The sequence below is a fragment of the Glycine soja genome, chromosome 4, assembly GCF_004193775.1.
Source record: "Glycine soja cultivar W05 chromosome 4, ASM419377v2, whole genome shotgun sequence".
In the NCBI taxonomy this organism is placed as follows: domain Eukaryota; kingdom Viridiplantae; phylum Streptophyta; class Magnoliopsida; order Fabales; family Fabaceae; genus Glycine; species Glycine soja.
Genome location: NC_041005.1, coordinates 3681417 through 3694328, shown reverse-complemented (window position 1 = coordinate 3694328; position 12912 = coordinate 3681417). Strand labels below are relative to the sequence as shown.

At 33.4% G+C, this 12912-nt stretch overlaps 2 protein-coding genes across 2 annotated transcripts; both read right to left on the bottom strand.

Annotated features, from left to right (window-relative positions):
- Positions 1–982: 982 nt before the first annotated feature.
- LOC114408776 lies at positions 983–2362 on the bottom strand. Its single transcript, XM_028371940.1, has 4 exons — positions 1736–2362; positions 1537–1617; positions 1351–1426; positions 983–1253 (listed from the first exon to the last, which is right to left on the bottom strand). Exons 1-4 carry the CDS (start codon positions 2105–2107, stop codon positions 1228–1230), a joined length of 555 nt encoding a protein of 184 aa, XP_028227741.1. The 5' UTR covers positions 2108–2362; the 3' UTR covers positions 983–1227.
- A 7358-nt stretch (positions 2363–9720) lies between these two features.
- On the bottom strand, positions 9721–12507 carry LOC114408313 (heptahelical transmembrane protein 4-like). Its single transcript, XM_028371341.1, has 3 exons — positions 12239–12507; positions 11224–11515; positions 9721–10863 (listed from the first exon to the last, which is right to left on the bottom strand). Exons 1-3 carry the CDS (start codon positions 12505–12507, stop codon positions 10216–10218), a joined length of 1209 nt encoding a protein of 402 aa, XP_028227142.1. The 3' UTR covers positions 9721–10215.
- Between the last annotated feature and the right edge of the window lie 405 nt (positions 12508–12912).

Genomic DNA, 12912 nt, shown 5'->3' with positions numbered 1-12912 from the left:
GGTAGCTATCAGGTGGTGGTGGGGGTGCCTACTTTGGCAGAGAATGCAGCTTGAGTGTTGGTTTCATTTGGATACTTGTCTATTTTTGGTGTCAAGCAGCTTAGGTTACCATATTAACCCACCCTAAGTGGTTGAGAGCTAGGCTGGCAATAGCTGAACTTAATAAAGTAGGTCACCACTCCTTACTAGGCCTTTTTGGTTTCATATATGCTTGCTTCGTCGTTATGAGCAGTCAATCAAACTTCCCTATCTCTCTCTCCTGCCTGCTGCTGGTGCTAAGTTCTTTGGTTGGTGCATATCCTTTGACTGTGTATTTGAATGACTTTTACAAAATTAATTTTAAATGAAATTGATTTTAAAGTAACCTGTTTGTAGTATTCAGTATAGGTATATAAAAATATTTCCAACACAAAAACTACTTATAATGGGTTTGGAAATACATTAGACACGGTTGGATGTGGATCTCTATCGCAACTAATAACGTGTTTGTGTTGGAAACTTGTTAAGAATAGAGTAATCACATTTGTGTAAGTTATAACTATTAACTTTTGAAAATCATATCGGAAACGAGAAAAACCACCTTCAAAACATGGGAATACACATGCTATATATAACTATTTTGCATTAACTTTGATGTGATTTTGCACTAAATGTAGATTCCAATGAGAAACCAAATACACACATATTTAAGGTTGTTTTAATCATTTATCAACTTTAAACTTAAAATCAATTCTTTAAAGTCAAATACAACATGCGAACATTTATTTAAAATTATATTAACTGGTATTTCAATGTAATTCTGGATAATTCAACTATAAATCCTAACATGTGTGTGCATTGGTTAGTTTCCTGCTACCTTATGTTCTAATTTAGCAACTCAATGTTTGTGTTCTCGATACCAGGGAAATATATATATATAAAAAAAAAAAAAGACAATTTATGACCATTCAGGCGTGCCTGTCACGGATGGCATCCAAGAAAATGGAATCAGAAACCCTCTTCAGTTTCTTATATTCTCTTATGTTGTTCCAAACTGCATTGGCAGTGGCACAGTAGCAAATATTGAAAAAAAAAACAGTAAAATTACAATAAAAGGGATTTTCCTTTTTCTTTCTTTCTAGAAAAGAATCAAAGGAGTTCTCTTTGTCATTGAACAGCATCTACTCTGACATCCCCTAGACCTAGTCTTTCTTTCCACAGCAGAAGCAAAAGCTACAGATAAAATTTTCATTTCCATCCTTCATCGAAACCACCTATCAGGAGATAAAAGATGCAACAAATGAGACACATGTAACTTAATTATAAAAAGTACACAAACATAAAAACATAATGTACAAAACAATGGATCACCTGGTTCCTCTGAAGCTTGTTTTCCACCAAGAGAACGCTCAAAGAAACTGAAGTGCTTCTGGAATTTAGACTTTTTCTACAGAAATTGACTAGTTTAGCTCAACACAACAAAATGTGCAACCAGGCAATAAGCAAAATGTGATAGAAATATTAATATTTCATTTAATAATAAAACTAGAGGTGTACCTTTATTTTTGTTCCCGAGAAACATGGGGGAAAATCTAGTGCATTTTCCACTGCTCCATTCCCTGAGAAACTGGCTTTCTTCTGTTCAATTAAAAAATAAAACCATTAGCCTCCCTAAAAAAATTGCTGCTAAGGAGAAATTATATACACAAATAGTTTATGCCAATGGAGATAACATTACAATAGCTTTTTGACTTGCCTTGGGACAGTTAAGAACAGGGGAACTGGCAGTGTCATCAAGAGGTGAAGGATGTTGATTGTTACCATATTCTTTGGCCTTCTTGTTGTTGTTCTTCTTCTTTTCTGATTCTTTGGTGTAGTGAGAAGTAGAAGGATACCAATTTACACAGTAGTGTTGACCATCATCTTCATGGTAATGTTGAGGACCAGATGAAGCATCAGAGATCATAGACAAATCTTCTTCCTCTTCCTCCACTCTTGCTCCCTTTCCTCCATGGTCTTCTATCCCACCTCTCATCTGGAAATAACTTTCAGAAAGAGAGGAATGATCCAAGTAATGTGTCCAGCCAGATTCACCAGCACTATTGTATTGTGAACTTGATATATCCATTTAGCCCTTCTTTCTTTGAGTGATTGCTAGGTACCCTACACTCTAATATTGTGTGATCAAGGGAAAGAGTGTGTGTGGAGTAGTAAATAAAGGACCTATTTTTCTCTCTTTCTTTTCTCTCCTTCTTGTGCTTCTCAATGTGGTTCTTCTCAGTTTAAGTAGAAGAGGAGGAACACTAGAGAGTGGAGAAAAAAATAATTCATTGACAAACAAAAAAGAGAGAGAGAGAGAAACAAACGAATCACTAGAATTTTAAACTCCTTGTCCCTTTGCTCACTCCTTTCGCCTTCTTATTTTATCTTTATGCGGATGAATCAACACTGCCAGTTGGCTTTGTGTGCGTGTGTGTACTAAAATGTCCATTAGTGTAGATTGTAGAACGAGAGTGTGTGTGAAAGAGAGAGGTTGTTTGTGGCAGCATAACATTACCAATTACCATAGATAATAATAGGAGTAAGTGCTGTCCTTTCAAGTTAAAAAGTTAATATTAATTTGGTGCAGTCACTACTAATGATGCTTTAATGATTGGTCTTTCGTTCCCGTTAATGGTTCACAAGTGTGTGCTTTGAAACAACCAACAAACTAATTTCTTCACCTTTGTCATTTTTTTAATGTTTTTACTGAACAGCAATTTGTCACTATCACCAACATACACCACATGTGTTTAGTAAATTAATTTCTGCTGTGATTTTATTTTGGTGCTCATTTATCACATTTAAGGGTTATTTTGGCTTCTTCCACTTTTTTGTTGATAAATAATGGGGTGCTCAGAAAGTTTAGCCATATACGGAGATATGTAAGTAAAGGATTAAACACCACTCTTGGAGTTAGACAGAGCCATGTTTCATAAAGAGGAACCACTGGTAAGCACCGACTTGAATGTAATGCCAACAAAAAACAATTATGCTTACAGAAAAAAAAAGACTGCCGGTTATTTTATGTAGAATATTCTCTTCAATGCTTAAATACCCTGCAGGGATGAACATGAAAGAGATTTTTACCAGACAAGCACAGGACTCACATGTTCATGTATGTTCTCTTGGACTTTTTTTTTCAAATATATGCAAAAACGTTACTACAGAACACTTAATTTCCTTAATAAATGTATGTATCTGGGGGGTCAAATTAAATGCAGAAAGTGAAAAACAAGGACACAGTAGAAAATAATGTTATGCATCATGTTCATGATGAACATATCCAAGAGACTGGGGCAGGAGGTACTGTACATTAAGATATACCCCGCATGTGTACAATTTGCTTTTTGAGACAAAAACTTACCCTTCCCAAATGGTAGAAAATCCATATGGTACTTATAACACATGAAGGGCCCAGCATAATAGGCCAGCTCTTACTATATATGTGATTTTTGTACACGGAAAATAATGTCATATTTGGGGAACACTGTGTGGCAGGTATTTGCCTAGCTTACTATATCATGCAATGTACGGATAGATACCAATTTAAACAGTAAAAAGTGAAAAAAAAAAAATACAATTCGTGATTGACGTTGGAAACGTGGCAATGACAATAAATTTTGCTTTTCTATATTGGTTTTGGACTTATATTTTAATAATCAATTGAGTGTTTCACCCAGTGATCCTTGCTCAATGCAAGAAGCTAGTGAATCTCAATTCATATATTTATTTATTTTCTAAAAAAAATGTTTAGTATGTAACAAGGACAATGAAATGTGACTTTATGCAAAGATGTCCCACTCTTTTAATAGATTGTTTCCTTTTGCAAATTTCTGATGCATGCTACTCTGTTAAGCACCCGGATTATCAAACTGAAATATCTACACATAGTCAACTAAACCATATTAAATAAACAACAACAGCATGCAAATTCACTTTTAGAATTTGGGGCTCCAAGGTTTATAGAATCAGAACGAGACAATGAGACAGAGTTACTTTATATCAGATCGCCTTTTTCAATTCAACCTCCTTCTTTTTCTGTTTTGTTTTTTTATTTCTTTGGAGAGGACCCGGGGGGGCTGTGAATAGTGACCCGTGCTGTTTATATTTTTTCCAATAAACCTTGATGTTATTCTGTTTTTATTTTTTTTTACGAGACCTTGATTTCTAGATCTGTAAATGTAAATTTTGAGATTGACTTTACAAAATTATTCCATTAAATTCTAATTTTTATTCACTCTAGTAAATAAAAAGTCTATAAAGTAAACAATGTTTTAGAAAATTAAGATATATATTTTTTTATAAAACTAAGAATTAAAGATTCCCAAACTTACAATCTGAAGTGGAAGTTTACTTTTGTCGTTATAGCTCATATATGTGTGTGTTTAGAAAAATCACTTTGGAAAAACCTTATGTTTAACTTAAGAACAAGGAATAAAAGTGTGTTTTAATTGAAGTCTCTGATAAAAAAAAATATCTATAAAAACTTATAAATTATGAGGACACGGGTTACATGCACTGTTCTACGGCACTATTATTTATTGAAAGAAAAAAGACGCAAATATAGTAGCATGGCGGAGAGAGTGTCTCCAAAATAATTTTAGTGTTAAGGAGAATCAAGCTCGCATCCATATATGATATATGGATTTATATCCACGGGGAGGATAAGAATAAAAATTTGGTTTTAATTCTTATTTTTATTAAAATATAAAGATAAAAATATATTAAATTTTTATAGGAATTAAAGCTAATATTTCAAAATATTTTGAACAAACAAAAATGTAATTTACACGTTTACTTTATACAAGGAGAGTCAATCAAAAGTTAAGAGTATATAAAAATAATAATAGTTTTTGCCAAAATGTATTTTGAGGTTTTCTTAAATTTTTAATTAGTTGTGCAAGACCTACTCAAATTTCTAATATTTTTACAATTTTTATACCATTTTTGTACCCATTCTATACTTTATTTTTGAATTTTTCTTTCCTTTTAATCATCTTGTTGAATCTATCGTTTTCTCTCTTCTTTCTATTTCCCCACCTTATTATGCAACAATAGTAGAAGTGTGCATGTAACAGCTAGCATGGCTTTTCCAACCGCACGAGCATTGCTATTATAGTCACTTTTTAATTGCATAGTCAAAGATTGCCGATTGCGACGGTGCAAAGCACCGATATATTGCCTATACTCAAAGTCTTTCGAGATTCCCTACCCTTTTCTACCACCAAATTTCTTTACCTTTTCTCACCCGTGATGATCCAATAATCTAGTCTATGTCGCATATCAAATCTCAAGCTCCAATTTCCCTCTACATAAAAAAATAAAAATTGTGATAAGAATTAAGAAGTATTAATATTGGTGACATTCTATTGGAATTTAAATTTTGTAGCTTCTAATAAAATCCCACACATGGCATGCTGATCTCAATTATTATGAAGACTGACTTTAAAGATTGAAAGGCAAGGCATGGAAATCTAGTGTCGTTCAAGACTTTACTTTACTTTACGGACATTGGCAATGGCATGCGCATCTACTACGAGCTCAAAGTGTGACAGAAACTATGACTGGTTCTTCGCCCTCCTGAAAGACGTGACTTAAGCCCAAAATTACAAAGTGCCAACTACCCTACGACTCTAATGAAACACGTGATTTTAAGTGCCATGGTTTTGTTATTATTTGTCCTCTCATGACTCATCACTGTATTTTTTTTTTCCTTTCAGGAATCTCAATTTATTATCTTTTGTTTTGGATGATTTTGGAGGGTCTCTTCTTAAACTATAAACTAATTCCTTAAAATACTTAAATCTGTTTAAGAAATTAATTTCTTTTAACAAATATTTTTCTACTTACAAGGATTAGAAATAGAACCTTCGAGTATTGTAATTAACAGATATTATTATTTGTTAATTGTATCGCACCATGTTGGTGATTTTTTTTGTTACATTTAATTTTCATTTTATATCATAAATCATGTTAACAATTAATGAGTTTTATGTAAATTAAAGCATTGCAAAGTAATTTTTAATTATAAAAATCCTTTGTTGAGTAAAAATCACAATTTTCAAAGGAACCTATATAAAGCAGGACACAACTGTTAGGTAGATAGTTAAATTTTTAAACATGTTAAAGATTACAACTCTAATTGTGCACTGTATGTGCGTTGAATATGAAAATATTGGAAGAGAGCCAGAAATACTTCAACTTTGGAATAGATTAACATTTGGGAATATCCCTGATGATCACTCAAGGGGAACCAAACAAAAAAGTATTCCAAATATTGTCTTTAGTGCAATAATTGGTTGGATTTTTAATCCTCAGAGTTTTCAACCACAACACAAGCACGTTCCAAGTTCCCAAAAGATGAAAAAGAAATTAAAGAGAGGCAATGTAATTGGAGACAGAAGGAAAGAGTAATTAGAATAGAAAATAGGGCATAGGAGGGAGCGAGCGTGTTTGAGCCTCAAAGCGGCGATCCTATTACAGCTGACCATGTTTTCCGGATGATATACACGTGTGGTGTGATACGGATGCTATTTCTTATAATTTTATCCACACACATGGCAAAACCCACAACGGACCCATGTGAATGTGATTATCCTATCTCGCAGTTTTCATATGCTTACGAGCCTTCTCCATCATATTGCAATTTGCAAAAACACCTGTAATAGGGCTAGCCAATAGGCCATTGCCTACTAATGCTCTAGATTTCGGCACTACAAGGCTACATACAACTCCCCTTCTTGTATTATTTTAGTTACTAAGGTCTTATTTGGGATAATTTCTTAATTTTAGTTTTGAAATTTTAAAAAATTAAAATTAGTTGAGTTTTAAACTTCTATTTTTTTAGTTTTTAAAATAATATTATAAATTGAAGATAAATAAAATAAATCAAACATTTTATCATATCTAATTTTACTGTAAAATAATGACAATGATAAAAGTAGCAAGATGAAAGTAACATGATAGTGATAATAGTCGTGAAAATGGTGATGGGGTGGGAATAGTGGTGGTAACCATGGTTGAGGTGGTGGTGGAATGGTGATGATTGTGTTATAAAACCCGGACAAACCCACTTGGTCAGACTAGTTCGATCCCGACCTGGAGGTTTGGTTTGATCGAGTTGCCTTCTAAATTGACCATGCATTAAATTGGTGACCCATTAACTCAAGTCGGGTCATGTTCAAAGGGAGAAAACACGTTGGGGTATGTAAGTTAATTAAGGTTGGATATAAAGTTATAATTTTTTTAAATGAAGATAGGGTCATAAGGCTAATTAGTGACCTACTGATTCAATCATTGACTTAGTGACCCAATATCTTAACTAGGTCAATTATCAGTTTAATTTTTAAAATTATGGGTGGTAATGGAGTGGAATAGTGGCAAAGATGACAATAATGATGATGGAGGCAACAAAATAATGGCGATAGTAACAGTGAAATGGTGGTGACATCGACAGTGCTGGTGGTGATAATGACGATAACAATGGTGAAATGGTGATGGTGCACAACGGCAACAATGATAACAACAATGGAGACGACAGAATGGTAGCAACGACAATGATGATGGTGGTGGCAAAGGCAAAATATAATAGCAATGGTGATGGTGGTGGAATGATAGAGACAATAGTGGTGGTGGTGGTGGAATGGTGACGGTAGAGACGACAAAGACGGTGTGATAGCAATAATAATGGTGGTTAGAATGTATTTTTTTAACTTAAAATCAAATTCACAAAATATTTTTAGTTGATTTTGATGATGAATGTAAAATTGTTTTGAAATTAAGTTAAAAACTAATTCAACTTTATGTTTTGTCGAACATGTTTTATTTTAAAAATTACATTTAAAAACAAAAAACTAGAAACTTACAATCATCCTAAATAGGACCTAAGTTTTCAAATCTTAATGAGGTTTCTATCATAATAGTGCAAGTGGCATAGGGAATGAATTTCTTACTTTTTTGTTTCATCATCAAGCATTTCCACATTATGTTAGGTAATTGGGATATGTAGAAATTACAGGTAAATGATATATAACTACTATTTACAATATGTATCAGTGCGATACAATAAGATATGTGATGTGCTAAAAATACAAAGATATAATCCTTATTGATAATAATAGACTCCTAATACTTTTTTTTAAAATAAAAAAGAGGGAAATTTTATTGGTAATGAAATGGAAAAATTGATAGATAGTTTTGACCCTTTGAATGCAAACATTTTAAATGAAATAAAAAAAAGAAAAATGATAATTAATATGGTTGGTGATGATGTGATAGAATAAATGAGTATTTGCATGTTGGGATGTTTATAAATCATGATTAATCCTAACATATAATTAAGAGATAAGAAAACTAATTAATTATAAGAAATCTTTTTCTTTGTTATTATGTTATAGCTAGGTACAAAATATCTATCGATTATATATATGATTAATTTTCATAAAACAATTTAGTTGATTATCTTTAGTAGAATAACTCTTTTCAATCACAAGACTAATAACTAGTCACATCTAGTTGAATTTCCTCTTTCAAACATTTTTTTTTCTATTCTCATAATTCATATTAGAGGTTCTACTTAAGATGTGAGTCTAATTTCATTCAAACTAACATAATGTTTGTAATTATAAGAGATAATCTAAGATATTTTAGTATTCAATTAAGAAAAATATTATTGTTGGGGATAAATAGGGATGTTCAAAAGACTCAATCTATTATTATGTGATTAAATTTAACTTTAATAAAGAATTATTATTTTTTCATTGTTGTTTGATTAAATTAAATAGTTAATTTTTCAAGATCTTTTATTAAAATTATAGAATTGTTATCGCTCTGGAGACATTAGATTGAAATGTAAGGGCTGAGGAGGAAGAAATGTTGATGTTTCTTCAATCTCACCAGGATACCAAACCTTGGAGAAATAAGAGGATTGAAGAGTTTGAGAGGGACAATATGGGCAAAAGTGTAAGCCTTCTATTGTCGAACCAATATGAATGTTCCCAATAGGAATGGGAGCAGAAGTAGGAGTTGGAGAATGGTGGTGATAGTGGTTGTAGTTTGGAGCGTGAGCTGGTTGGTGAGTAGGAGGATGAATTGGTGCCTTTATCAAAGGAAAAGGAGCCTGAGCTGGAGAATGATGGTGGTTGTGGTGGTGATATCCTAATTGACCACATTTGTAATATCTTACGACAGGCCTCCAACATTATCTCTTGTCAATGATTAGTCTTTTAGCATTAGGGACATGACCGAAAAGATTGTGTTATTGTTCTAGTCTACCTTTCCAAAATCTTGGAATGATTCCATCTTCTTGTTGCCATTGTTGTTCTACAATTTGGCAAAACACATACTCCATGATTCCTTCTTGTTTCATAAACGTTCTCTGCTTCAATATCTAAGTACGTAATTTTAAGAATTTGTTTTTTTATGTAGTATATTTTAAGTACAAAATAGATTTGCCTTTAAAAAAAAGTATAAAATAGGTCTATTTATTATGCTGTATATGTTATGAACACCAATTTTAACTATCAATTTGAGATTTTTTTATTATAGTCTAACGCGAGGTTTTTTATTTCTCATCTCAAGGAATCAAACACAACATGTGACTCTGTAAGCATTGAGCACTAAGCAGTAAGCACAAAGGACAGAAATTAATTTCTATATGAAAGATTTGTCAACAGTCAACGCGCCTGCTATACCATGTACAACACAATAGTTTTTCATCATGCAAACCAATCCACCACCAAGTTAGTAGCATTAATCTGTTAATCTAGTTCAAGCCTATAGAGCAATCCAACGAAATGCATCAAGTAAAGCTCTTTTGAAAATTGATTAGACACTAAGGTCTTGCATGACTTGGATGGAGTCTGTAATTCTAATGAGAAGTGGCTAGGCCAAACACATACATCTCTAAAAAGAGAAAAGATCACCAACTAAATTGGTCGTGTGAAAATTTATTCTGTGAGGCCCATCAACAACACACGTGCACGGGGTAGTATACGTAAAATTTCACAAACTTGGGCTACCATGGCATAACCGTGACACCACCCTCAACCCCCCTTGGCTCTCTACCTTGGCTTGTAGTTGTATGATCATACATCCAACACGGCAAAGAACAATGTAGGGTATATTACTATATTCTAGCTTCACTTTCCATCTAATTGATATCTTAGTTAATATTGATGAAGATTCACAATCAACCTAGCAACCTTGAGAATCTCTCCATCTTAGATAGATCAACCCATCATGATAGTGTGTGTATGCCCCTGCCACAACCAAGATATGAAAGAGTTGGTGACTGTGGCCAGCAATGTCAAACTTGCCAGGCATCCACCTCTCTGGTATCCTTGTGACATAGATTAGTGCTCCCAAACTATAAAGAACTCCCATTAGTATCTCATAACCAGTAGTTTGCAAGGCCTCAGGTTGATGCTTGTGCAGTATCAGCTTATGTATTATTGGTGCCACACCTGAAAACCCCATTAAAAAGAAGAGGGAAGCGCGGTACTTCCTGAACTCGGACTTTTGGAAAAATGGGAGAAGAGAGAAGACAATAGTAGTAATCCCCATTAGTGTTATGAAGCCCAAGTAGAGGTAGCAAAAAAAGGGATTGCACATAAATGAGTAATACACAGGAGGGTAAAATGAAGTTGCAATCAATGCAGCAATCCCAGCATAGTCAATTCTGAGCATGATGTAGGAAAGGCGCTGTGAGTGGCAAGTAAGGAGGTGGCATGCGCTGCTGGCTAGCAAGCAGAACATAGCCCCACCTAAGAAGGCATAGAAAGGCCACCTTGTAATCGGTTGCATTAAGGGGGATACCATGTTCATGTCACCTTTCAGACCATTCTGTAACAATGTAACAACTGTGATAAGTTAAATTCTCCCAATCTAAATGAATATCAGTGGTGTATAATAACACATGCTTACTCTTTAAACTTACTTAAATACAAGGTATCTAACTCTTCTTATTTACTTTATAAGTAAATAGTTTATGCCATGATAGTGTGTAATATCATCCAATCATAAATCATCATGTATATTAAGTTTGTTGACTTTTATCATACCTTAAAAGTCATACTTATAATACTTACTTTATTGCCATTTTCATAAATTATATAAAAGAATGTAATGTTTTAAAATGCATCAGCTTAAGAACAGATGAACAGAATCTTGCAGGAGATTCCATGAAGAGGAAGAGAAACTTACTAGGGAAAACTGCTCAGGCAAGCAATTGGTGAGAAGTTCCACAAGAGTCCAACCTGATAATGAGGAGAAGTCCAAAGAATAAAGAGATTCACTCAAGTCATTTAATTTGAGAATCTCGGGCATGTTGGGCAGTGAAGCCAGGCATTTTAAGAGATCTAAACGAATCATATTCAAATCAGCTTTCCCTATCATTTCAGACAAATCTTGAACAGAATTGAAATCCACAACCATTGGAGCTCTCATAGCTGTGTATATGGTGAGAAAGAGAAAAAGGAAGAACCCAATCAAATGCCTGAAATAATGCCATTTACGTTAAGTAATGAAATGTAATTTAGACTAGTTAACTACGCACCTTTGATGTGGTTTCTTATAAAAGAGACATAAAAGTAAGTGATATATGCCATCATCATATATCAAGAGAAAATGTTCAAGCTGTAGCTCAAGTGATTGTGGTGCTGTTTTGCAATTAAAATTGAAGTTTCATCTCACTAATCTATGCTATCCTTTAATGTTGACATTTAATGTAAGTTACTAAGATGAAATTTCAACTGAAATTAGAAAATAACACCACAAGCAAAATACACCATTTGAGTTTTGGCCAGTTTGGAAAACTAGAATCAAAATATTGTTGTCAGGTAAACACAAATGACATTAGAAGTTCAGAAAAATAGATCTTTTCATTAGAAGAAAACTCTTAACATAAGTACCTACTCCTCTTTTATTCTCCCACCTTTGGTTAATTCCGCTGTGTGATAAAATACATTATCTTGTAGGATATCCTAATAAGGCTTGTTGGAAAGAAGACTATTATGGCCAGTAGAGAAAATAAACCAAAAACAAGCTCAAATATGGACAACAAATATAAAATGGAAGTAACACTAAGTTAATTCACACTCTTACAATACAAGTTTGCAAAACTAAAAAAGGCACCTAGAGTGGAAAAAATATGATATTAAAAGGGCATCAAGTTCATAAGATAACGAAGGAGATTTGTACTTGAAGACAAAGTACTTACGTCCAGACATTAAGTGTCTCATTATGAATTGAGAAAATGCTAAGGAAGATCTGCTTCAATGGCCAATCTGCTCGATAATAACCCAATATAAATTCGTTGTCCCTCATGTAGGCTGGCAGTGAATTGTATTCTATAAGCTGATATTTTAATTTTCTCCATAGTCTTACTCCCTTCCGTGACTTTGAACTTGCTCTTTCATCTTCACCATCAACAAAATCATTAATTTTTTTGGGTGTAGCAATCAACCCATCATATGCACCATGTGTCATCTCTGCAATGTGGATACAAGGGAACATATTCAAAATGTCAACTTCAAATCAAGAAATTAGGATGGATATAGAAACCACTTGCCAATGATCAAACACCAATGATCAACTACTAGTTAACAACTTTTCATTCTTGAGAAGGTTAAGTCAGTTTATGAAGGTTCAAGAAATTCTTCACCCTAAAGTGAACCAAAACAGTAGACTAGTTTTTAAGTAAAGGGCAAAAAAAGAAAAGAAAACCCAAAAGGCCAAAACTGCAGAAGCAGACAACAATGAAACACGGTGTTGATCAAATTGATACTCTAAGGTTCCATAGAATCAATGAGCTAACTTCGCTCCTTTGATCTTTGAGGAAACTAACTAATCTTCCACACAGATTTTAAGCATAAAAACTAAGTAGCCTCAAAA